Source organism: Sparus aurata, chromosome 22 (assembly GCF_900880675.1).
Source record: "Sparus aurata chromosome 22, fSpaAur1.1, whole genome shotgun sequence".
In the NCBI taxonomy this organism is placed as follows: domain Eukaryota; kingdom Metazoa; phylum Chordata; class Actinopteri; order Spariformes; family Sparidae; genus Sparus; species Sparus aurata.
Window position 1 is genome coordinate 20,451,226 of NC_044208.1, and position 26,450 is coordinate 20,477,675.

The 26,450-nt window shown below is 40.8% G+C and overlaps 2 protein-coding genes across 3 annotated transcripts; one reads left to right on the forward strand and one right to left on the reverse strand.

Annotated features, from left to right (window-relative positions):
* Positions 1-8,030: 8,030 nt before the first annotated feature.
* Positions 8,031-11,318, forward strand: LOC115573572 (uncharacterized). 2 transcript variants are annotated; one of them, XM_030404400.1, is made up of 3 exons: positions 8,031-8,167; positions 8,359-8,490; positions 9,143-11,318. In XM_030404400.1, exons 1-3 carry the CDS (start codon positions 8,154-8,156, stop codon positions 10,293-10,295), a joined length of 1,299 nt encoding a protein of 432 aa, XP_030260260.1. In that variant the 5' UTR covers positions 8,031-8,153; the 3' UTR covers positions 10,296-11,318. The 2 variants fall into 2 exon arrangements, with proteins under 2 accessions (XP_030260260.1, XP_030260261.1); XM_030404401.1 differs by having other exon boundaries at positions 9,155-11,318.
* gata4 (GATA binding protein 4) lies at positions 10,837-22,589 on the reverse strand. The gene is made up of 6 exons (XM_030404402.1): positions 21,852-22,589; positions 15,705-15,871; positions 15,216-15,341; positions 14,571-14,652; positions 14,152-14,288; positions 10,837-13,509 (listed from the first exon to the last, which is right to left on the reverse strand). Exons 1-6 carry the CDS (start codon positions 22,372-22,374, stop codon positions 13,384-13,386), a joined length of 1,161 nt encoding a protein of 386 aa, XP_030260262.1. The 5' UTR covers positions 22,375-22,589; the 3' UTR covers positions 10,837-13,383.
* Between the last annotated feature and the right edge of the window lie 3,861 nt (positions 22,590-26,450).

The following is a 26,450-nucleotide window of genomic DNA, read 5'->3' on the forward strand; positions in this document are numbered from 1 at the left end:
ATAAAAAAAAATAAGTAAGGAAGCCTGGAGTAATTGTAACAGTTGTAATAAAAAACTGAGCTGCTCAAGGTATAATTAATACTGAGTTAAAGGAGCACTGCGTAGCTTTGAGGAAGAAATTTTAATCAGATGAGAAAGATTATCATTGACTGATTTCTTTATGCCCAAATTAACTATATAAACAAACTCTCTTCATTTCATGAGTGAATAAACTGTATAAACACACTCACCTTAAATAACAACACAATTACATACTGCTTTCCTTTGTTTATATGTGGCGGGCCCTGCCACCTTTCTAGCCTCAAACAGTGTTCTGGTGACCTTGTTTTCCTCCGAGAACAGCGTGTTTATTTGAATTTCTTCTCCACAACTACACGGTGCCCATTTAATTAGGCTGCAGTAGGTGTTCTTAGCTCATGCTCTGCTACGTGACGTCAATTAAGCTGAGCTGCTTCACTGCCAAGAAGCTCATCAGCCAGTCGGTGGAGGATCTCCAAAATCCACAACACAATCATGGAGAGCAACTCAGCTCCATTTGTATCTTTCTGAGTGACTCTCTGTCTTACTCGCAGCTTCACACAAATGCGCATACATTTGTAGACATCAACACTTTTAAGTAAGAAGAAGGTCTGGATACAACTCCTCACCCTAACTTTAAGATCCCTCACAACGCACAACAACAGATATGTCAGAGATCTGTCCTTTACAAGACAAATGTGCTAAAACCATTATCTTGATGGTTTTGGAGCTAATGAGGATACGCTGAGCTCAGCAGCAAATCTAATAAACAGTGAAGATTCACAACTCTGAAACAGTTAAAATGCTGCATGTGGTTCACTACAGAGGAGAGCATAATGAGAATCAACACCGCGACTTTATAACAAAGTCAGTTTGAAGGGTTACATGCAAATTGATCGTCCTGAATCACTTTACTTTTGAGGGGCAATTGAGGGGAATATCAAACTGCTGTTGGTGGATTTATTTTCAGAACAGCTTTTATCTATTTTTACAAATGAACACCTGCCTATATATTTGAAATTATTTTGAGAAGAATACGACATGCACCTGTAGTATGTGAAAATGAAAATGGCTTGCTCAAATGCTGCTGCTGCTGTTAAATGACAAAGTTAGGTTCCTTGTGGGTATATGTGTTTAAAGTTGCATGTTTTTACCCTGAACTACCTCGTTTGTTTCAAGGACGTGCCGGAATTGGACAGTTGACACCATCTGTTGGTCTGTTTACTCTCTCCCAACTGTCCTCAAACCCAGACATGTTGTGTTGTTATTGGCGAAGTTATTGGCAGGTAAAATGTTTACAAAGGTATCAGAATTCATAAATTCAGCAAAAAGAAACACAGCTAATGGATTTCATGTTTTTACACATTATATCCCTGCTATAATGTAAAGAAAACAAAACAGAAAATACAGGCTTGAATAAAATCTGGACATATCTGGGCCTAAAAAATATGAATAAAATCATCCATCATCTAAATATAATATCTGTATTTTTGTGTCTTCCTCACTGGTTATTGACTCGCTCCTGTGCACGATAGCTAACAGATTGATGACCCACCTGAGCTGATGTCAGGGCTGCAGACCATCCTGATTTCTCTCTCTGCTCTCGGGCTTTGGCACAGTTTGATCTGTGGCCAACTCAAATTGTTAGTATGAATCGGAGAACTGAAGTGCTGCTGTTGACACAAAAGTATTCCTGATGGGAGCTGCCCCCGAGCCGGACAACAACCGTGCAGGTAAAACAGGTTTAAACTCTTCATTGAAGCCGACACTGTGGTTTGTCCTCCTCTGTTTAGCTCACCAGCTGATCCTACTGCACTTTGCATATCCTTAAAGGCCATCCTGCAAAGATAAGCCTCCTGTTTGTTACCAACAGAATTTTTTTTTTTAATCATTCAAAGCTGGTATGATAGTCCCTCTATACACCATTCTGCCCACAGTGCCCTCTGGTGAAAAGGAGTGTCTGTGCTCAAGGAGGTGCAAAGTTCCCTTCAGCATGCTCTATGAATGAATGAATGAATCAATCAATCAATCAGTCAGTCAGTTAGTCAATTTAATTCTATAGTCAATTAGACCGCACCTGGATCCCCTCCAGTTCGCCTACCAGCCCCGGATTGGAGTTGAGGATGCCATCATCTACCTGCTAAACCGTATCTACGCCCACCTGGAGAAGCCGAGGAGCACCGTGAGGGTCACGTTCTTTGACTTCTCCAGTGCTTTCAACACCATCAGGCCTGCTCTACTGGGTGACAAGCTGACGGCGATGCTGGTGGATCCCCCCCCCTTGTGTCCAGGATTGTGGACTACCTCACTGGCCGACCACAGTACATGCGCTTGCGTCACTGTGGGTCAGATGCAGTGGTCAGCAACACCGGGGCCCCACAAGGGACTGTCCTCTCTCCTTTCCTCTTCACCCTTTACACCACAGACTTCAGCTACCAGACAGAGTCTTGCCATCTTCAGAAGTTTTCTGATGACTCTGCTGTAGTTGGATGTATCAGCAAGGGTGAGGAGGCTGAGTACAGGGCTGTGGTGGACAACTTCGTCACATGGTGTGAGCTGAACCACCTGCAGCTCAACACAGCAAAAACCAAAGAGCTGGTGGTGGATCTGAGGAGAACCAGGACACCAGTGACCCCAGTTTCCATCCTGGGGCACAACGTGGACATTGTTGAACATTACAAATATCTGGTGGTGTACATCGGCAATAAACTGGACTGGACTAAGAACACTGAAGTCCTCTACAAGAAGGGACAGAGCTGCCTCTATTTTCTGAGGAGGCTCCGCTCCTTTAACATCTGCCGGACTATGCTGAGGATGTTTTATGAGTCTGTGGTGGCCAGTGCTATTCTGTTTGCTGTGGTGTGCTGGGGCAGCAGACTGAGAGAAGCCGATGCCAACAGACTCAACAAGCTGATCAGAAAGGCCAGTGACATTGTAGGGGTGGAGCTGGACACTTTAACAGCAGTGTCAGACAGGAGGATGCTGTGGAAGGTGCGGGCGATACTGCTGTACAGCTCTCACCCTCTCCACAACGCTCTGGTCAAACAGAGGAGCACCTTCAGCCAGAGATTAATTGATCCTAAATGCACCACTGAGCGCCACAGGTAGTCATTCTTACCTGTGGCCATTAAACTGTACAACTCCTCCCTCTGATTATCAGACTCATTTGGCTATTTAAAAAAAAACAAAACAAACAATATAACTACCGTATTGACCCGAATATAGGACGAGGTTTTTTTTCGATGAAAATTATGTGAAAAAGTGGGGTCGTCTTATAATCGGGGTCTAACCGTTGACACATGCATATAGTTGTCTGAGTCGCTACACGACCGCAACGGCAGAGGGCACCAGCTTATTGTAGGGACGTCACTGACACTGTGGCTGGGGTTATCTGTCAATCACAGCAAAGAAGAAGTGACAGGAGATGAAAAATGGAGAGACGCGGTGATTTTAGACATCTGAGGCGGAGCTATGATGCTAATTTTAAGATAAAGGTGATCAATGCAGTGGAGGCGCCAAACAACTGTCAGCCAGGCAAGAAATATGGAGTTACGGAGTGTAACGTCTGAAGATAGCGGGTCCATATGGAGGACCAAACCTGACATAAGTATAAATAAATGCATAAATGCATAAATGCATAAATAAATACATAAATAAATAAATAAATAAATAAATACATAAATGCTGAAATAAATAAATAAATGTATAAATAAATAAATGCATAAATAAATACATGCATAAATAAATGAATAAATAAATAAATGCTGAAATAAATGTATAAATAAATAAATAAAGTATAAATAAAATAATAAATGCTTTTTATTTATTTATACATTTCTGTTCACCTACATTTGTTTATTTCTGTATTTCTGTTCACCTACATATATTTATTTCTGTATTTCTGTGTCCATATGTAAATGAGGAGGTAGGGGGTCCTAACCTCAGTCAAGAGCATGATTGGTCAAATCGGAGAGCCAGACAAAAGCAAACGATTCCTGATCTCAAGCCTCGCTCTGTTGTAAAACAGCTCCAGTTAGCTTAATGGCCTCGACCAGTGTGACAGGTTAACTGGCGTTCATTTTAACTTGCGAGGGTCCCAGATGTGCTGGTGGTGTGGTTTGAGAATCCTGTCTGGAGAGCCATGTCCGCTAACCAGGAAAAACATTCTGCTCATCGCTCCAAGTCATGTATACGTGTATTCGTTTTGACGTGGCTCGAACACTTCTATCCACACGGAGAAGCCAGGGCTGCGACTTTCAAACCACTGCTAGACGAGCGCTACAGAGCACAAATCGTCCAAAAGTGCATGTTGTCGGTCTCATATCTTTGTCATGAATCTCTGTACTCTTAAACAACTCATGTGTGGAACAGTATTAAGCATTTGTTCACGCCGAGCGGCTCGAGAGCAGCGTGGACACCGCTGTTAGCAGTTAGCTGCTAGTTAGCTTTTAGCTGCTCGCTGTAGCGCTAAGAGCGTAGCATCCAGGTTAACTGTTGACACATGTTACCACCGAGAGTGAGATACATGTCTGGGCTTTCCTATGAACCATTGTCGCTACTGGTGTTTGTATCACAGGTTGATCTGGACGTCTCACGATTTGCCACAGCTGATTGACCTCACGCTGAGCTCGGGCTGGATGTCAACGTACTCTGCAGACTGTTTGAACAGCAGGCTGTATGACAGTGTACAGTTTTCACACCGACTTAGCTTCAGCTTAATAACAATGTATGCGGCTCGGAACGATGGCTTTAAGCGACCATTTGAACAGTGTGGAATGAAAAATACCCGATGGTAACCGGTGTCACAAGGTAGCCTGGACGCTGCGCTACAGCGAGCAGCTAACAACTAACATAAGAGCTAAAAGGGGTCTCCACTCCGCTCTCGAGCCGCTCGGCGTGAACAAATGCCTCAGCTTGTTCCACCCATGAGTTATTTGAGAGTACAGACATTCACGACAAAGATATGAGACCGACAACATGCACTTTTGGACGATTTGTGCTCTGTAGCGCTCGTCTGGAATACACATATACATGACTTGGAGCGATGAGCAGAATGTTTTTCCTGGTTAGCGGACATGGCCGAGGACCCCTCTCTCTCTAGACGGGATTCTCAAACCACACCACCAGCACACCTGGGATCCTCGCAAGTTAAAATGAACGCCAGTCAAATTCATAACTAAACCAGAGCTACATTAACAAATGTCAACAACTGCAGCTAACAGTTAGCTGAGCGGGTTTGCTGGTAGCCAGCAACATTCCTGTACAGTGTACAGGAATCAGCGCTGCTAGTAAGGCAGAAGTAGTAGACCCTCATCGAGCACACTCCTGTAACCAATCATGCTCTTGACTGAGGTTAGGACCTCCTACCTCCTCATTTACATATGGACACAGAAATACAGAAATAAATATATGTAGGTGAACAGAAATAAATAAATGTAGGTGAACAGAAATACAGAAATAAATAAATGTAGGTGAACAGAAATGTATAAATAAATTAAAAGCATTTATTATTTTATTTATACTTTTATTTATTTATTTATACATTTATTTCAGCATTTATTTATTTATTCATTTATTTATGCATGTATTTATTTATGCATTTATTTATTTATACATTTATTTATTTATTTCAGCATTTATTTATTTATTTATGTATTTATTTATGCATTTATGCATTTATGCATTTATTTATTTATTTATACTTATGTCAGGTTTGGTCCTCCATAGGTCCAAACAGACTGTCTGAAAACGCTAACAGTAAGAGAAAAGCTTATCGTGGTCCTCTAAGCGGCCGCATCCAAGAGATTGACAGGAGGGTATGTGCGTTTGTTATTGAGAGACGAATTTTGGTTATCAGAGTTTTTTTTTCTGAAGATTAGTCTTGAAAAGAGGGATCGTCTTATAATCAGGATTGTCCTATATTCGGGTCAATAGGGTATTCATTCTCATTTCATTTATAACACTAAAACCATTTCATTGTATATTGTATATATTTCAGATTGTATACTTTACTATTTTATTATTTATTTGTATTTTATTGGCTATTCTAATCTCTACCTTAATATTTTATTTCTATTTGCATCTTCATCTTTATCGCTTGTTTCCATTCATGCTTTATTTCTATTTCTACTTTGCACGGAGCATTGGAACAAAAACAATTTCCCCCCCGGGGATTAATAAAGTATTCTGAATCTGAATCTGAAAATGATCAGCTGGCCATCCGGCAGGGGTCTGTAAATTGAGTATCACTGTGAAAAAGACCACAACTATCGACAAAGTTCTATAGGTAATGAACATGAAATGAATTTACCTGGCGCACAACTGCTTTCTCTCACTAGTTATGAGAAATGTTAGCATTAGCCTCCTTTCGGATTAGAGGCTTCCTCTCTGTCGCTCTCCTAAAAACTTATGCACACAGACACAAACTGACTTACATCACAAGTTTACGTTTTGGACTTGTACTTAAATTGCACGGTGACTTTTGACAATGTTCACTAATGAGTCTGCAGCGATGCTCGCAGGCGAGCTACGACACTGTAGTATGCACGGCTGTGCTTTGAGCTAAATGCTAACATCAGGAAGATAACATGCGGATATGGTGACGTTCAGCTGGAATATTGTTACCGTATACATCATCTTAGCTTGGTGTGCTGGCATGCTAACATTTGCTGCTTAACTCTAAGCAGAAGGGGAAGCTGAGGCTGACGGAAATGTCTTTCAAAATTTGGACATAAACCAGTGTTTTCAATTTAGCCAAATTCAATGCTGACCTGCTGATCATGCTACGTGACAAGAGAGGATCCCCACACTGATGAGAGATCAGACGGAGATATTTCAGTCTTCAAAAAAGTGATACACCGCATGACAGGATTGACATTCCACATGGTTAAATAAACAAAAGTTCAAGTAACAGATACTTCCTGTTGAGTTCTTCAACAAGCCAAGCTCTTAATGCCAGACTGTCAGTAACTATTCACAGAATAACACCCGGAGCCTGTCTAACGTGTTACTCTGCTCTGTTCATGGCAACAGTCTCCTAACATGTGTTCACATGTCAGCTTCCGTGCCTCAGTCAGAAACCCCAGGAAAACACGAAGGAGGCCAATTTCATCACCGTTAAGAGTCACGCAAATATGCAAAACCTCAGTAACCACGACGACAAGGAGCAAACGGTGCCAAACCTCCGAGGTAGTTGTTTTGATGATTTCAAAATGGCATCTTAATATCAATCACCACATGTCATTTCACTTAGCAGGTTTGTTGTGTTGTCCCGCAGGCAAAGTTGAACACACAAAGAAGAAAACAGCAACTTCATTTTTGTTCAAACAGCCTAACAAAGTTGATATGTCATATCAACTGTTGTTGGTTTTTTGTTCCAGTGTGATTATTACACTCATTTGTCAGAGGGTTAGTAGAGGCCTGTGCTAACATAACAACAAACCATTTTGAACACAAAGGGTGAAGTGTGTCTTCATGATGAAAACATGTCGAAATGCTTGGGATCATATAAGGTCGTTTTCAGCCATGTGAACGCAGAACTAACAGAGGAATGCACATTTTATTGAACTTCCTCGAGGGCACACATCTGTGAACTCGAACCAACCTCTCGTACAGTCTGTGTGTCACTTGATCACTGTCACCCGTAAAATGAACCAGAGGAACTTCATAAACTTTAAATCACATCCTACCTTTTTCCTTTTACGAGGCAAAACTATCACGCCTTGCTATTTTGACGAAGTAGGGCTCTGATCTAACTTCTTTGCGTAATCTGGACGACCTGCTAAACTGAGAAAAAAAGAGGGGGGGGTCGATACCATGAGACGGTTGATTACACACACACAGTTCAGCTTGGCAACGCTGAGGCAGGTCTGTAATCTAAACAGCACGTATGTCAGGTAATAACAATGTGGCCCTGAGCATTATCAGGAGGTTGAGGAGGAGGAGGAGGAGGTGGAGGAGGAGCTCAATGTTGACGGCCACAAACTGTCAAGCAGTCTTCTGAGTAAACATGTTGAGAATGTAACCATTCAGCTGTTGCCTGGTTTGTCACTGTGCTGCATGATTCACCCTACAAGAGGAAAGAGGAGCCACATTTTTCTAATCAGACGTCTCCCGACCCGGGCTGAGGAGTCTGGATGGAGCTTCCCATGTGAGTACATTCACATCTCGCTTTAACAAAATCCTGAAAGAGAGAGGAAAATATGTGTTTTCTATGCTAAAGCAGCTGGAGGTAGTGTACAGGCTCTTAATCTCATTCGAAATGATCACAGACCACCAACGAAGCCAGAATCCGGTTCATTTTAACAGATCTCACATCTCAATGAGTCTGTTTCTGTTCAGGTTGAGCCGTAAGCGTCCCTTCTTTAATGGATCTGAAGAGGAGCCTCCGCCGTACACAAAGAAGGGTCGGGTGGCTCTGAGAACTCTGCTGGACAGATATCCGATAGACAGGTTGGACGGAGTCAGACTGAAGTAAGTACTGACACGAAGAGGAGTGAGAGTATGTGTTCATTAAGGCTGTGAACAGATGCCTGAATCAGTGTGTCGAAACATGAATGTGGCAGGTTTATTTAAGTACCTGGGTCGTTTTAGGTCAGAGGGTATTTCAGGTATCACATTGCCAGCTCCTCAAGTCGCACCAAGCTCCGTATGTCACATTATGTGTGACGTGTATCATCGTGTTGAAAGACCGAAATATGTACGTATATCAACAGTAGAGATATGTTTGAAGAATGGACTCGAAATAATGTGTTCGCATTTCACGTCACGTTAGATTCGTATTTGTTTTAACACATTTGCTTTGCGATTAATGCAAATGTGAGCTGTAGTGAGCTTTCGGAGAACTCTTATTGGCATTACACAAGTCGACAGCAACAACTCCTATGGCAAAATTTGTATTTATGATCAAGCTGGTTTGTTTAGTGAGGACACATATTCATAAAATAACACAAACGTATTTCCCAAAATGTTAAATTACTCCTTTGAGGAAGTAATATAGTAAGATATAAAATATATTACAATCACCACAGGTCCACTTTGTGAAGAAGAGTCAGACATGATTCATACCTTTCAGTGGTTTTTGTGATATTCACCCCAAATTTTTCATGCCTTACAATAAGAAAAGTTTGTGTTACAGGAGTAGCTGTTGTCACTCCTGCACACCTGAAGTCTGCGTGAACGGAGGCACCAAACACCCGCCTGACACTGAGGGCTTCGTTGAGCGGTTGTCGTCCTGGGCTGACACGGAGCGCTCTGTGAGCAAAGTGCTGGAGCATCTCAAGTTCAGACAGGCCGAAGACGACGGGCTCCTCGGCGACTCAGTGAACGAGAAATTCGTGGAGTTCCACCGGGACTTCACTGAGGAGTGTGGCGCAGAGGACAAGCAGCATTCGTGGGCTGTCATTGAGAAACGGGAGGAGGTTGTCATGTATGGGCCGTATTATCCTAATTACAACAGCGGGGAGCACAGCGAGGACATCATTATCAGACAAACCCAGGAGCTGCTGGAGTCGGATGCCGTCTCAGAAGACTGGAAGGTGTATGTTTTCACCATGAACAGCCCGTGCTTGGCTAGAAACACCGATCCGTGCATGCTGAACCTGGTTCGGAAAGCTCAGGAGTGGTGGAGCGTGTATGGAGTGAAGACTCGCATAGGTTACGTGAAATGCTGGGGATTCAAAGGGACGAAAGAAAATCTATTCAGGGATATTACCTACAGCCAAGTGGGCTGTATAGATCAGACGGAGGAGCACAAGAGCTACTTCAAAGCTGCTGAGAATCCTTTATGCGAGAACCTGTTTTGTGCTGTGAAACACCTCCTGAGGTCTGTCAGTTTCCCTCCGAAAAACTTTGAGCAGGGTCAAGACTGGAAGGGTTGCTTCAAAAGCATGTACGATATTTCACCAGAGGGCGAGAAAGACATCGTCGCCTGGGAGGTGGACGCCATCGTTGAAGCTGCACAAGCCCTGCTTTCAGAAGAAAGTGGAAGCTTCGAAGAATTTTTAGAAAAGGGACAAGCGTTTGTGTCCGGTTACACTTTTAGTTTGCAGGTATCTGATGGCATCCAGGATCAAATAAGACTCACATTTCAGCAGTGTTGGAGGGAGATGGTGCAGGACAAATACGCAGAGTTCATCAGGGAGAGGCTGACTGAAGACTTCAATCAATGCACCGTCCAGCTTTTTATCAAAGACGTTGTGAATCACACAAAACAATACTTGCAAATTGGAAAGATACGGCTTTTAGAAGATTCAAAAGCTCCACAAATTGACCCATAATCCAACTGTACTTTGCCACAATGATGTGAAAGTTAAGGGAGATATATTAAGCTCATTTTCAGGGTCATAATTTTGTTTTGTTTTTGTTACTCCAAGAATACGCCTCATGCATAATTTTCCTCATACCGTCCAGTGCTGCAGCTCTGTCTTAAACACTCTGTTTTAGCTCCTGTCTCTTTAAGGCCCCCTCCCCTCCTCAATACCCAGTCTGCTCTGATTGGTCAGCTCACACACGCCTGAGCCTGCACCGCTTAACACAAACAGATTAGTTGTGCAAATATGTGACATGGTGACACAGAATGAAAGGCGGGACTACTGGCGAGGCGTTTCAGGAGCAGATCTATCTGCAGGAGAAATGAGCATCTGTTGGTGGAGACTTTTTTTTAACATTTCAGACCTTTTACATGCACAAGAACCGATATGGAACACTGAAGGAAAGGGGACAAAGCGCAGTAGTTCTCCTTTCAGACTAACTATTTCACAAATGTTTGCCATGCGTTTGAAGATGGAAAAGAAAGACACTGAACCTCAACATCACACGTACCATTGGCATTATGTCAAAATGCTTCGACTTTATTAGTTTCCTCAGTAGAGCTACAGGTGCACACAGAGGAAAGAGCATCAGGTAGTGTTAGTGCACACTGAGAGATCTCTCACTGTGTCTTTACTCACAATATATCACAAATGGTGTATTACAATTATACTGGAGTGGAGGTTTTTTTTTTTCTTTTCTTTTTTACATATATGCTCATATATTTGTTATTCTGGTAATTACATGTGGCGATGTCCCACATTTACACATGTTGCCCCACCCCCACCTCACCCCACCCCCGTGCTTGTCACAAGCAAATTAAAGCATCACTGCTGACAAACTGTACAGTTTTAATACAGTCCTCATTAACTGTGTGGTTTGGGGGTTTTGCGCCTTTCACAATAAATACTAGCTCTAAGGACTTCTGCGGATGCACGTCTGCACTCGCGCCAGCAGAGGGAGCTGTGTGCCATCCCCTCCGTCCTCAGTCATCATGTGCAACTAACTGCTGCATAGGTAGTTTCTCATGTATTTTCTTCAAAGAGGTGTCAATACTGACATGTTTTTTTGTTGTTGTTGTTTTTTTACACTTCTAATCAAAGAGGACAAAAGTACACAGTTCAGGCATCAGATCCAGAAATAGCTGACTAACAGGGAGCTGTGTCTATTGCTCTGAGGTCGTGTTTACTGAAGGTCATACCGCTGGATTTTAAGGAGTGATGGATGTTGAGCGATTCCGTCTTAGTTACAGTGAGTTCATAGAAATGTTCCTGATCGTCTGTAGAATTCGATGCTCTGTGAAAATGACATTCACGGGTACCACAAATAAGTGACAGCACCTGCATGAGTTGTTTTTTTTTCTTTTGCTGAATCCATGCCACCGTACTCCAACAGAGACGACTGCATGTTTGTCTGTGGTGCTTGATCAGTTGGCTTCCTTTTTAAAAACACGACAGCAAAGCGCTTTAACAGACACTCTGGATAATCCACAGACGCCTCTGAACAGATTTGACCATCAGCTGAATTCATAAGATAAGAAATCATCGAGATTACACACACATAGAATGAAATCAACTATTGACAGAAATATACAGGTTTTATTTATTTTAAGGTAATTAGACTTGAAATGTCTGGGGTTTTTTTTTAAGTTATTTCAGTTTTTATAGTTTGTAGTTTTAATGTTTTTTTAAAAGAAAACTGACCAGAATGTTAGCAGCATCAGACTTGCCGTCATGCTTTGATTGAGCGTTAAGGGATGTTTCACCTTAGAATTAAAAGAATTGGCACTGACTTTTCGAGGTATCGGCTGTAGAGATGTCTGCCTTCTCTTGAGTATAATGGAACTAGACGGCACATGGCTCGTGATGCTCAAAGTTTCCCAAACAATACATTTGAAAAACTCACCAGAGATCAGGGGGGACACTCCGGACGGATAAATATAGCACTGCGTGCAAAAGAAAAAATGTGTATTTTTGATGTGAGGCTGAACTGTCGCTTAAAAACTACACGGTATATTGATCATTTATTTTCACAATGATGAAAACATTTAGAGCCCAGAGGATGGTTGGTATTGAATTCAGTCACTACGCCCTCACACTTTAAATTTTAAAATGCCACAGGGAGCAGCATTACGTTACAATGTACAGATTCTGTACACTGCGGCTGTTCTTTTCTATGAAATGAAAAATTGATTTTTGTGTTCATTCAGCTCAATATTTAAGATTTTGAACTAATTAATCAACCTAAATTGAGTGAACTCACATATTTAGTTCTTACATTTTGGAGTTATAACAGTCCAACATTTTTTACAGTGTGCAAAACATGTAAAACCGTCTACCTTTGACGTCTGTGGATTATTACATAACCGACTCCTGGTTTGCTCTGTGAAGCTTTTGACTGGCATCTAGCACCACAAACAAAATAACATTCATCTCCATCGCATTGTCGTGGCACGGTGAAAATATATAGCTGTTTTTGTCATTAAAGCAAACTGACCCTTTAACTTCCACTGCTTTAACCTCCTCCACGGTGCTAATTTTGACATCACGGTGTGCTGTTGCGACTCTTGACATGCTGCGTGTCCGTCATTTCATGGCAAATCGTCCATGAAATAATTTGAAAATGAAGACAGAAATATATCAAAATAAAAAGAACTCAGTGATGAAAAGTCTCACTGTTAGTGTTGTGTGTTACTGGTTCATGTTACAGTATCTGACAAACATTTAAAGGCCCTGCACTGGTAGAAAAAAAAAGGTGACAGTGACATGAAAAGTGTTCACCTGCAGTTTTTTTCATATCAAGAGTTGTGGTTTTTATCACAGCGCTGCTCTTCAAACTCCATTCAGTCCTCGATTTGCAGTTCTGTTTAAGATCTCCATTTCTTTACTGGCGCTGTCCGGCCATTCGTCCCAGAGCGCTGCGCTGAAGGCACTGTACGGTGTGAAGGCTGCATCATCTGAGTCCAGAGCGGCAGTCTGCTGTCTGGAGACCGGCGTCTCCCACCAGAGTTTTAATCGGTACAGAAAGTTTTTGAGTTTTTTCGGGGTTGCACGTCTTCTAGGCCAGGATCAGGTTGTTCCAGGGTTCAGCTTTGGAGCTAGAAGACCCACCGTGGCCCCCGGGGGACATCTTGAGAGGAATGGCCCCTCCTTGAGCCGCCATGTAGGCCGGCAGGGCGGAAATCTTGAGGGATGCAGAAGGAAAGGGTGAGAAGGCAAACCAGGGAATTTAGTCAAATGATGATTACAGAGAGGGACTTGAACCTTTTCCTGTCCTTGTCCTTATAAATATGATGCAGTTTGTTAGATTTGAGCTGAATGTAGTGATAGATGAGCGCCTCGATCACTTTTGTTTTCCTTCATACATGTTGCAAAGCGCCGATATGTTGACGCTTCAAGTTTCTTTACGTTTCTGCTTTACGTTTTTCAGTTTTAAGGTCACCACTGGAGTTCTGTTTGCAAAAGATCACTTTTTGGCTTAAAACATCTGGTTCTGCGGCCACAAAGACAGCCAGGAATTGTCTCAACATCTCTTTCAAAACACCTGGTTTTGTTTCTTATAGACGGCTGGATAATGTCGCTTGTACATTAAGTGATAATGTTTGTCACTTAATTGATCAGTTGAAACAGGAAGCAAAGGGTGGTGTCCTAGTGGTTTTAAACAGTGGTCTCACACTTGCTGACTGCTGATGATACCACGAAACGTATCCATGGTTTACAGAAACGTACAGTACCAACATTTTATCCTGGCAACTGGGCCGAGGCTTCAAAAAATACATTTTGAGTGCATATTTTCCTTTCATATCTGACTAAAGAGGTGTCCCACCTGTGCATGTGCGCTGTGGTGTGTGTACAAGCTGTGAGAGTCCGGCTCCGTCTTTATCTGGCGAGGCTCCTCTGTGGCGGTGGAGGCACGGGGAGTGCTGCTCGGCGTGACGGGAGTCCCCTCACTGCCCGGGGTCCCTGCGGAGCACCAAATAAACAATGTTATTTCACATTCACAGGCAGACAGACAGACATTTAGTTTCCCGACAAATGCTTTCATTTGGGAAAATATCACAGTGAGGTTTTAATTTACTGCTTTGACTTTTAAACAGGATTTGTTTCAGATCTAATAAACCCCATAAAGTCGAGCAAAGGCCGCTTTATCTTATCAGACTACAGAATACACATTTTCTCTGCTCACATTTTGTTTATCACAGATAAAATAATGGGTCGTAAAGCACGTGCCGGTTTGAAGCTCACCAGTTTGGGACTTGTTGAGGTTCTTTGGTTTGCGTTTGCGGGTCTGGATCCCCTCTTTCTTCATAGCCAGGGGTCGTGGCACCTGTCAAGACATTAAGACAAAAGAAAAACCTTTAGTCAGACAGCAGACTGAAGTGAGATATGTATTTGTAGAAGACTGTTTTCACTCATTTCTAAAGATTAATTTTTTAATTCCCTTTATGATGGATTTCTTTCCACCCAGACAGTCAATGATGTATTTATTTATTTACTCTTAAATCTTTTTTTCATCAGATTAGGTGCCGTTGAGATTAAAGTATATGGATTTTTTTGAGGAAGTCAAGCAAAAAGATAAGTTGGTTAATTTGAAAACTAAAAAACCTTGAAAGTTTCTGAGATAAATCATCCATGACACTCAGGGTTGGGTAGTAATGGAATACACATAATCTGGATAATAATGTTAAGATTACAAAAACTATCAATAAAATGTTTGAGAATATTAAAGAGACCGAAGAACATTTGTGGAAAATGGGGTCAATTTCTTTTTTGTACAGTATGATTACAGATTCACTCCAAAGTGTTTCTCTTTAAATTTAAGTTGAAATGTGTTTAAGCCGGTCATGGTTCCAGATTCCAGTAGCGACAGAGGTGGACTTTCTCCCTCACCCCGTGGAGTTTCATGTAGAGGCCGCAGGCGTTGCAGACCGGCTCGCCCTCTGCGTTTCGTCGCCACAGGGTGGTCGTGGTGGTGTGACAGTTGGTGCAGGACAGGCCTACCCTCCTGGAGGCAGACTGCAGCGTGGACAACAGAAAAAAAAGGATTTAACAAAAACATCTCTGCTGAGGGGAATTTATCACCCACGTAAACCTGCAGGTGCGACTATTAGTCGATTAATCATTTAGTCAGAGAAAGATAATTGATCGCATTTCAGTCAGTCTCAAGCAAAAATGTCAAACATTTGTGGTTGCAGTGTCCTCAATGAGAGGATTTGCTGCTTTTCTATGTAATCAATGACAGTAAATGACCATTTTTGAGTTTTGGACTGTAGGTTTGATGACGTTATATCAGACTGAATCAGCTAATCATAAAAAGGCTCTGCAGATGAATCAGTCATGAAACTAATCAGTCATGTAACTAATCAGTAGTTCACCCACCAGCCGTCTTTGAGGTTTGATAAGAGGTCTGTTGATGCCGTTCATCTTGTGGTACAGTCCGCAGGCGTTGCACAGGTAGTGGCCGGTACCATCCCGCCTCCAGAGGGGGGTCGACATCGCCCCGCAGTTCACACACTCTCGCCCCTCAGCGAAGTCGTCGAACAGGTCTGATGGAGGATGACAAAAAAAAGGGATTCGGTTTTTTATTTTATTGCAAGCCATACAAAAGTATCCACCAGACTACGGAGCTGCTTCTTCCCACAGGCTTTGAGACTCCTGAACTCATCATCAGATATTAAAAAATATTACATATTTTATGACCTATTGATTAATACTCCACTTGGATAAGTTCTGCTTTAATTGTAGCATAAATAGACTAAAAGTAACATTTTGTTAAATAACACTGTTTTTGTAAAATAACAATGAATGAATTTAGTCTCTTGAAAAACTGTCATTTTATTAGGTTATTTCTTAAGGATGAAGGATCAAACGATACCGGTGACTGACAGTATCTGAGCACATTTACTCAAGTACTTAAGAACAAATGTATGGTAATGATACTTTACTTGAGTATTTCCATTTAATGTGACTTAATATAAAATATTGTACTTTTTACTCCACTTCATGTATTTGTAACATTTAGTTTCTAGCTACTTTTCAGATTTTACATTAGTTATACAAAATATTATCAATAAATAACTTATGGTATATTATTAGCATCCTATCAGTATAAAGGTTAATTAACCAACTAAAGACTCAAGAAGATATACAGTATCTTAGGGAGAAACCCCACAGAATTCGCTCTATTCGAGGTGGAAACACATTTGCTTTGGAAATTTTTGAGACATGTGGATCAAATAACAAACCCTTTTTTTTTTATTTCACACATTTATCATTTCATAATTAGTACACAAATTTGATTTTCCTTCTTTATCTAAAACAGAAAAAAAGAAAAAAACGAAACCATTAAAATTGAATATATCGCTGGAACTTATAACTATATCTATAATACGCTGCTTTAATATTTATGATCTGAAATGAACCATTCTGCAAAATAAGCACATTTATTTTTGATACTTTGGTACTTTCAAATGTTTTGATGCCAACACTTTAATGCAGGACTTTTACCTGTGATTTTTACACTGTGTTATTGGTACTTTGACGTAGTCTAATGATCTAAGTGCATCTTCCAACACTGCACAATGCCTATATGAGCTAAAACAGGTTCTTTAACACTCTCTGCTTGGGAAAGTTCATTCAAAACTCCACTTTACAAATTATAAAAGCAATGCATTCTGGTTAAGTTGAAGCCGTGACTATCTTCGTGTCTATCGTCTTCAAGTGTTTTGGCTTGAGCATTACTTCCCGCACATCCATTTCAAAACCGAGCTCATTCTTAGAAAAATCCACTTCCAGCTGCTTTCATGCCACAAAAATTCTTTCCACCCTCCTTCAATAAACAGTTTGCTGCACTGTCAGAACCCGACAGGGTGATTATGGCCTGCAGGGTCATTTGTACACCAGCAGGAGGAGCAGACTGCCAGCCCACAGCCCACACAACAGCAGCAGCCTGGAATCCCTCCTTATCTCGCTGCTCCCCCTGAGATAAAGAGCCGGCTGGAAATAGAGACGGAATAGAGCTCCATCATATTCAAATAGAGACTCTGCGTCTATCCCATCCATTTAGCGCGACGTCTGATTAATGCGGCGCTCACTCTCTCATCTGGCACATAAAAGAGCATCTCAAGAGTCACTTGGACGCTAAAGGGGAAGGAGACATTAATCAGCTCAGAGCAGAGACGCCAACACCACAGGTTACAATATCTGTCAGACATGTGAGGCCGTGCTGAGGAAGAAACTCGAAGAAATGTGTTAAACTCCGACTTATTGACTGTAAAAGTCCAATTTGAATTAGATCACATTGTGTTTTTCTCCTTCAGATGGTATAAATCTCACCTCCATCTGGTCTGTGTAACTGGTATGATGCAAGCGCAGGCCTCCTCCAAGGCCGAGAGCAAAACAAAGACAGTGGGGCGAGTTAACCTTGAGCCAGGCGGCAAATGTAGCCAACACAACGCAGCCAACGCAAGACAATACACAGGAGAAAGACGCTGAAGCAGCCGCGTCTGTCTGAAATTCAGCTTTCTATTTATTCCGCTGCATAAATGTCAGCGTGTCTTTATCACGGGGGGGGGGGGGGGGGGGGGGGGGCAGGTCGTGTTGTTAGAGGTCAAAGGTGAAACGGGCAAACACATTCACGACGGCGATATGATCACATTATCTGCGGAATGTTTTGCAAATGACGTTTTTTTGTTCACCGCGTGTTTTGCCTCTCTTGACAAATAAATCGCAGCCAAAGTACATGCTAGTGAAGGGAGGTGGGGAAAGTGTTCAAAAAGGAACAATTACGTTTAATAAATAGTGAAAAGGAAAACAGATGGACTGATAAACAGCAGATCCACATCTGCACTGGATCATTCACAAGATATTATCATACGTGTGTGATTAATGCAATATCAATATTTCATTTTTCAACACACAGTTAATGCCAGTACCATTATATACCAATAATAACAACGGGGCCTTTTGATTGACGAGAAGCACATTAACATGTACAACTAATGTACTTAACTACAACTTTATGGTACTCGTACTCGAGATTACTTGAGCATTTCCAGTATAATGCTACTTTATACTTTAAATGATTGCACTTTTTACCTCAAAGTTACAAATGTGATTTCATGGATTCACATACGACACAATGCTGTAAATTAAACTGATGTGTCTGAAATGCACATGAAACAATTTAAGTAAAGTAGTTTGAATCAGCACCATCAAGAGTAGATTTACATATGATAGTTGGCATATTTTTTATATGACACTTCAACAAGCCATACTTTTCCTCTGGATGCTTCTTACATGTATGTTTTGCTAATAATACATTTACTTTATTGCTATTTTCAGCACAGAGATTTAATTTGCAGTGCTGCCTGTACTCACTAATTATTTTAGGAGTACATTTAACACCCAGTGCTCTTCAATCTTTTCCTCTGATTTTTACCCAAACGCTGTGCCAACCGTCTTTAACTCCTCACATGTACAAACATAGAGAATATTAAACTGTCAAAGTCGTCAGTCGGCTGTTTATTTTATATCCGATGGCTGAGATAGGCAGAGGCTCCTTGTGTACGAGGGAGACACGATTAACTTTCAGTTACTGCCAGGCTCCTAACAGACTGATAACGCAGATATAAGAAAATGTCTCATAAACTAAAATAGTGAGACTCACAAAAAGGGTCATGGTAAAGTTACAGGGATTGCATAGCTGTGAAAAAGGACTATTTTCCTATGGGAATTAACAGCAACTTTAAGAAATAATGATTATATCAAGTCAAGTAAAACATGTTAATAAGTAACTTCTCTGTCACAAAGACCTTTATGAGCCATTACTAGATTATAGAATCAAATTAATTGCCGTGTTTTTTCTGGAAAAATAAGACATGAATAAAAACTTTAAGCCTTTTTAAATGAGCACAGAAAAAAAAGTGAAGCTATTGCTGATATTTAATGTGACAGTGACGAGATGAGAGTGAGAACGTGCTGTCATTAATAAAATGATCCTCATTGTGATTCATTTCACACAACAGACTTTCACTGACCGTCTGAACGGCCTCTTCGTCAAACGCCGAGATTTGATTTAATTCGCCGTGATTGTAAAAAACAATGAGGTTGCTGTGTTCTCTCCATCAGTGAGCAAACAGCCCGTGTGAGTGTGATTGTGATGAGATGAAGAGGTCAGCATGGATCAATGCTGCTATCTGTCTCACTCTTGTGCAGCTGATCTTATTCTTTCTTCGTCAAATACCTGCCTTCGATGGCCATCTTTAAGTGCTGTCGGTCAGCTCAGAGGCAGAGCAGGGAGCAGATATTCATAAACGAGGAAGTAATCAGCCTGTTAATCAGCTTAATTTGATACTAATAACAGGCCTGATGGATATGTCTAATAACGATCCAGCCCATCAGATTAGGTTGTATATTACACGATAATGAAATGGGAATTTACATAATGAAAACATGAATGAGACACTTCAGATGCCCATCAGCCTGCAGCTGTCAGTGATGCACCAAATGTAGATAATGTCAGAAACGCAGGTTAAACAAACGCTGATTAGTGATGTCAGCTATACAAGGTGCAAGTCACAGCCATCAAGTCTGACAAGCTAAGCAAAATCAATCCGTTGGGATACGGTCCAGAGTGCAAACCAGCAGCCCTGCAGGCCAAATCCGCAGGAGCGTTCAAACTGAGGCCGACTGTGAACGCTTCAAAATTACTTTTCAGCTTGAATGTTTTCAACACAAAGTGATTCTCTTTATCTTCACCAACAGACAGGACTCAGTTGAATCAAGGTTGAGATTCCCCAAACACACACACACACACACACACTTCAAATCAAATCCGCTCTGACCTCATCCTGAGGCCACAGTCAAACACAGCTCATAAACTATAATACCAATAAACTGTGTTATCAAGTGCGGTTCAGTTAAAAATTAATTTCTATCGCTGCAATAATTAATTTGTTTTCAGATTCAAAATATTTAAAACATGTTTATCATGTGTCTAAATGTATCGTCGTCGATGTGTGTTTGACGCAGCTCGGGGGCTGTCGTGCAGAAGGGGTCATATTTAGAATATTAAGAGGGTAATGATACAAACTCAGAAATATTTATGTGATGTGTGTCCATAAATGAACACATGAGCTGTCCCCACAGGGGAAAAGGTCCCCAGAACAATGTCTGAAGCTACAAGGTGGCTACTTTGAAGGATCCTGCAAATATAAACAAAGTCAAACAATATGAAATCGTATTTTTTTGGTCACGAAAATCAATTAAAGAATTTAAGAAAATTTCATCCCCAAAACTACGTAGTGCACCTTTAAAAGCAGCCATTCTGAGCATTACATGTTACATTAATTAATACTTAATCTGACCAATTTCCTTTTTTTAATTTGTCCATAAAGGAACCCATCATAAAATATATAATCATATTGCTATATAGGCCTCCTTAGATAGAAATGTTATTATATGGAAACACTGATATCATTCAATGTGTTTATGGTGCGTTTACGTGTAGATGTAACTTCGAGACACTGTAAGAGTAAAATAAGGAACTGCAAAGAAAACGTGTGATAATTGTACAAATCCATCGCAGCGATACAGCAGTCAAACGACAGCGGTCAAACGACTCTGGCCATCTTAAATTTGCCTAACTGGTATATTTTTTAACATAAACATATAATGTATGAATTTAATAATTGTGTGCTTTCCACGTCTTATTCATTCTCGGGAGAACAAATCTATGATTTTGAAAATTAACTGGCAAAATGAGCCTTTAATCCTCCTTCGTCGCGGTTCTGGCTCATCTCCTGTGGCTGCCATCGTTTTATATAAAATAAAAGTTAATATTTTTTTTTGGTTGAATCAGATGTAACTATTTAACTGAATAAAAAAAACACACAGTCCTGTCGCTTAAATTTGACGACAGCCTATTTTAGTTCCGCAGAAAAGTGACATAAGGAAATTTTATCATTACCTTATAACCAGAATTATTCCCGCGGTTGCGTAAATGTTAAATCACACTTTTAATCTTGCCTTTCTTGATGTTGATGTATTTGTGTATTTCCCGATCCTATATTTCAGGCCTTTTAGATTAGAGCAAGTGTGTCCTGTCAGTCAACACTGTCTTAATCTCGATGTTCCCAATCAGGAGATTATAACGAAGCGGTTTTTTATAAACGTGCCCTGCAGCCGGACTCGGATCAGAATATGACACATTGTACACATGTAATATATAGTGATATTATGACACTTTCTTTTATTTTTTAAATCATGCTTTAACCTTTCACCCCGTCAATGTGTGTCACAAATTGCACCTACCATGAATTAATCCCTCACAAACACGATGGAATAAAACAAACGTGCTGTTCTCGTTTTATATTTCAATTCCTGTGACAGCTGATATTTTGAATCCTTACATTTTTATTTCTAAAAGTAAAAACAAAGCAGAACATTTTCAGCATACCTTCCAACCAAGATATTTAAATGCTTAAATAATAATGATTAAATATGTATGATTTTGCTGGTGCTCACCTATGTTTGGGTGGCGTGCTGCGCCCGGAGGAGCGCCGGTTTGGAGACCGTGGAGCACCGGGCTGTCAAACGGGGACGCCGGCCACGTTCCACCCACGTTCGGGCTCATGTACGCCGGGTAAGGGCTGTGATACGACCCGCTGAGGCTCCGAGCGCCGTAGTGCTCCCTACCGTTTGCAGAAATGTTCAGCGGGCTGCCGTAAGAAGCCGCCGTCTCCCGGCCCGTGGCCATACCGGAGGACAGAGGCGGGCTGGTGGAGAAGGCGAAGCGCGGAGACACCGGGGAGTGATTGTACGAGGGCACCGAGTCCGCGCCCGGCTGTGCCCAGGCAGAGTGGCTCGACACCGGGCTGCCCTGCTGCGACGCGCCGGGCGCCTGGAGGTACGGCAGCGCCGGGATCATGGGGGTGACGACCCGGGTGGTGGGCACGTAAACCGGAGAGGTGCCCGCCGAGGCGTTGTGGAGAAATCCAGCCTCATAGGAGGGGGGCCCGTGGTTGGTTGTCATTATACCCTGATACATATCCTCTCCTTGAAGCTGGACATCCGTGTTGATAGAGGAGATAGTGACACGGCTGCAGTTACGCGCAGGATCTCTGGGTATCTGTGATTCAATTACAATCCGCAGTACGTTCTCTCTCTCTCTCCCCCGTCCACTGTTAAAATCAAGATGTGCCGGTCAGAAGTCGAGCAAGAGGGGACTGCTCCAGAGAATAAAGAATAAAGTGAGAGGAGACACGAGAGAGAGGAGGAGGAGTGAGAGACTACAGCCTGTGATCAAGATCCAGCTGTTATCATCTCTCTCTCTCTCCCTCTCTCTCTCTCTCTCTCTCTCTCTCCCTCCCTCTCTCTCTCTCTCTCTCTCCCTCTAATGGGTGAGAAAATGATGTTTAATTTTTAATTAAACTTGCCCAAAATTAGTCATCCAACCAAATGACTTGTTGTTCTCATATTATTTTAGACATCTGGAGGTGCTTTAAAACAAAACAACAACAAAAAATACGTCTTTACTTTGATTTTGTACTCATTTTGATTCATGCTTGTGAATTTGACTAACGATTGTAATAAAATGATTTTAAAAACTCACATAGATATGAATTAAATTGACGCGTAAAAACGTCTCCGGTGTGGTTGGCGTTCGGGAGAAGCAGATGAGCTTTGTTTTTGTTTTTTTGTAGATTTCTGTTGTAAACAATTGCAAATGATTTGTGAATGCAAATTTTGAATATTGAAAAAGAAAGCAGATTTAAACCGGCTGCAGTTCAAGTTGCTTCTTCCAAGTTCCTTCAATAGATAAACATTAATTAATTATCTTTATCATTTTATTCTAGGCTATATGATCGTATTTTATATGTTTATCGGATATTAGCTGTAAGTCCAAAAATCCTTTTAATTGCCAATTCAAACGACCTCGGTGTCTCCTAAATTGTGATTGGTTGAGTTAATTGTCGAGTAATGTTTTTGAGAAAATCAAAAAATCTTCTTGTGTGTGTGAAGTTGTGTGATCTCGTTTTTTTTCCAACATTATCTTAAGTTTTAACATCGCTTTAATGGCGCATATTATTCATCTACGAACGTGTCCATAAAGGCCATTTAAAAAAAAAAAATTATATATATATATATATATATATATATATATATATATATATATATATATATATATACATATATATATATATATATATATATATATATATATATATATATATATATGTATATATATATATATATATCCACAGCAGAACCTTATCAGCTCTGTGATATTTACTATGGATTCTGTATCAGGGCGGTTGGAGGCCGCAGGCTAACTATGGGTTCATTTTGATTATTCGATTAAAGGTTTATGAGCGATGATCGTGCGCACTCTCGAGTAAGTCGACAATCCCCTCAGAGTTATCAGTTATCTATAAATAACGTGATAAATAATCTATTGAAGAAACAGATAATTGGCTCATTCATTAGTTTAACACGTGGCTTCTTGACTCATACATTCAGTGTTATGACAATTACATTCATATTTTTTTTTTCTTTTCTTGACAAATGTGATGTATGGGCGCTGGATGCTCGACGCGCCTTCGCTCGGAAGTCTCCGGCAGTTGTTGTCCCCGCGAGGACAGATTTATACCTGTCATCAACACCCGCGAGAGTAAGCACACGAGGCCATTTCATTGTGCTGCCACTTCCCACAGACAGCAGCTCGTTGAATTATGTGACTCTGTTTTATCGGTCCAGAGTGTGTGTGTGTGTGTGTGTGTGTGTGTGTGTGTGCGTGCGTTCGCGCGCGCGTGTGAACGTTTATAATCCATTAAAGGTAATCCACTCTTTTTGTTGGCTACATGATCTGATCACATGATGGATGTCTATGATCAGGCCTTTCTTATTTTAATTTTACAAGTTGATGAATTTAATTTAGAAGTTTCTCAAAGTGTCAGAAAGAAAAGAAAAGTCATCTCTCCTCTGAAATTTATCCAGATGCAGATGGCATCAAAGGCTTCACTGATTAACACATTTGGTTAGATTAAAATGTTCTCTGCGACTAAATGCCCCTTTTATCTAGGCAGAAAATATGGCTTTGTGGATGAATATCTACAGGAATGAAAAGGAAGTTTAAAAAAAAACATGAGCAATCAAATCAAATGATAAACGTTGCCCTTCAGGAAAGACACACACCAACGTCACTTTGACTCATCACTTGCAAAGGGACTGTATGTAAATAGACATTAGTGAAATTTAAATGGGCAAATTGATCAAATAAAACATGATAAACGACCCACATGTAAATTTCCCCAGTGGGTGCAGTAAAACTTTTTAATTGTGCAGCTCAGAGATGATCAGCCAATCATCATCTGGTATCCGAAACTCATACTTAAGCAAAAGTAAAAGTATTGTGTTAAAATATTTCTTTGGTGAAAGTGAAAGTCGCCCGTGTGAATAGTTAGTGTCTCACAGTATCTTATATTGATCATATCATGATACAAATGATTAGAAATCTTCATTTATTTCCATAACTGAATTTAAAAAAAGGGTTTTTTTTTTAAAAAAAAGGTGGCGACTTTAAAGGGTCCCAAAAATATTAACAAAGAAAAAGAGTGTAAAATGTTCTTGTCCTTTGAGAAAAATTTGTTTATTCAGTCAGTAATGTCTGAAGGTTTTTCTTTTCTTATCAAAATTCCTAAAATTCCTTCCCCCAAACTATGTAGTACACCTTTAAATGTGGTTAAATATCAAAAGTACAATTAAAGTCAATTACATATATGTAGCCACTGTACATACTGAGTTTAGCCTATTGGTCAACCGATTGTTGACCTGGCCAATTATCACATCCGATATTCATAATTTTTGTGATTATCAGAATCAGTGTTTTTTTTTTTGTTTGTTTTTTTTTTATCTGATTACCGACAAGATAAATAAATCTCAAAATGTGTTGCCTTGGCTCTGATGTAACATGCCATATGCAGTGTAAGTAGTAAATGAAGTTAGCAAATAAATGCGGTGCAGTGAAAGTACAATTCTTGCCTCAAAAATTTTAGAAGTGTGTATGTAAAGTAGTGGGAAAGGGAAATACTCAACTCAATTTGAGTAACTTAAAGGTCATACTTGTGAGTAAACTTGATTTTTGAGTCTCGTTCTTGTCAAATACTTACGCATCAGGGTGGCGGCCGACATGTCCTAGAATCCCTAAGTGTCCACATTTGACAAGTTGGGAATGAGACTTACAAGAAAAGACTTTTCTGACAAATAGGATCTTTAAGTACAAGTACCTCAAATCTGCACTTAAGTAAATGTACTTAGTTACAATTAGTCACTGCCTGTAACCCTGTTTAACTCACGATGGAAAGTCGACACAGACAAACCAAAGATATCGCCTTTTTATTTCTTGTCAAAACTTGGTGCCTACATTACCCACAATGCAAAACAAACCACTGACAGTTCAGTCAGAGGTTCATATGTGTTGCGTGGCTCGAGAACAGATGAGCTCTATCTATCTAACTATCTATCTATGAACCTTATACAATAACCTATAACCTTCTTAAGTAGTATTGATTGGCTGCCTCTCACCCACTCTCAGAGAAGTCAAACAGAGCAGTGTTGCCTCAATGGAAATGGGGAACTGCCATCAATGTGTAACTGCAGGCTGATAACAGAATGGCCGATTGGTGGCTAATAATATCAGGGCGCGGCTCGGGCACGAAGGAGCACAGGAGTCAGAGATGATTCACGTCTTTTATGGTTCGAGTTAATGTATAGAGGTTCAGTCTGCAAGCCACCACGCGAACGTGAAATAAGGATTAATGTAACGAAAAGGAACACGGAGACATTTCTTTTTATTGTTGTGAGTTTTGCTTGGCTGCTTCACTTTTTACAGTGCGGCCTAATCTGAGCGAGTATACAGTTGAAAAGTTTACGAAAATACCCCAAAAAATCACACAGAGTTCATCCTCTTTTCTGTTATTGTACAGTACAGAGTGTGTTTTGATTTGTGTGTTTGCACATGCCAGGCTGTATCACTGACAGTGACAGAGGCCAGAGCCCGAGAAAACTCTGCATATGTGTGTGTGTGTGTGTGTGTATGTATGTCTGTGTGTGTGTGTGTGTGTA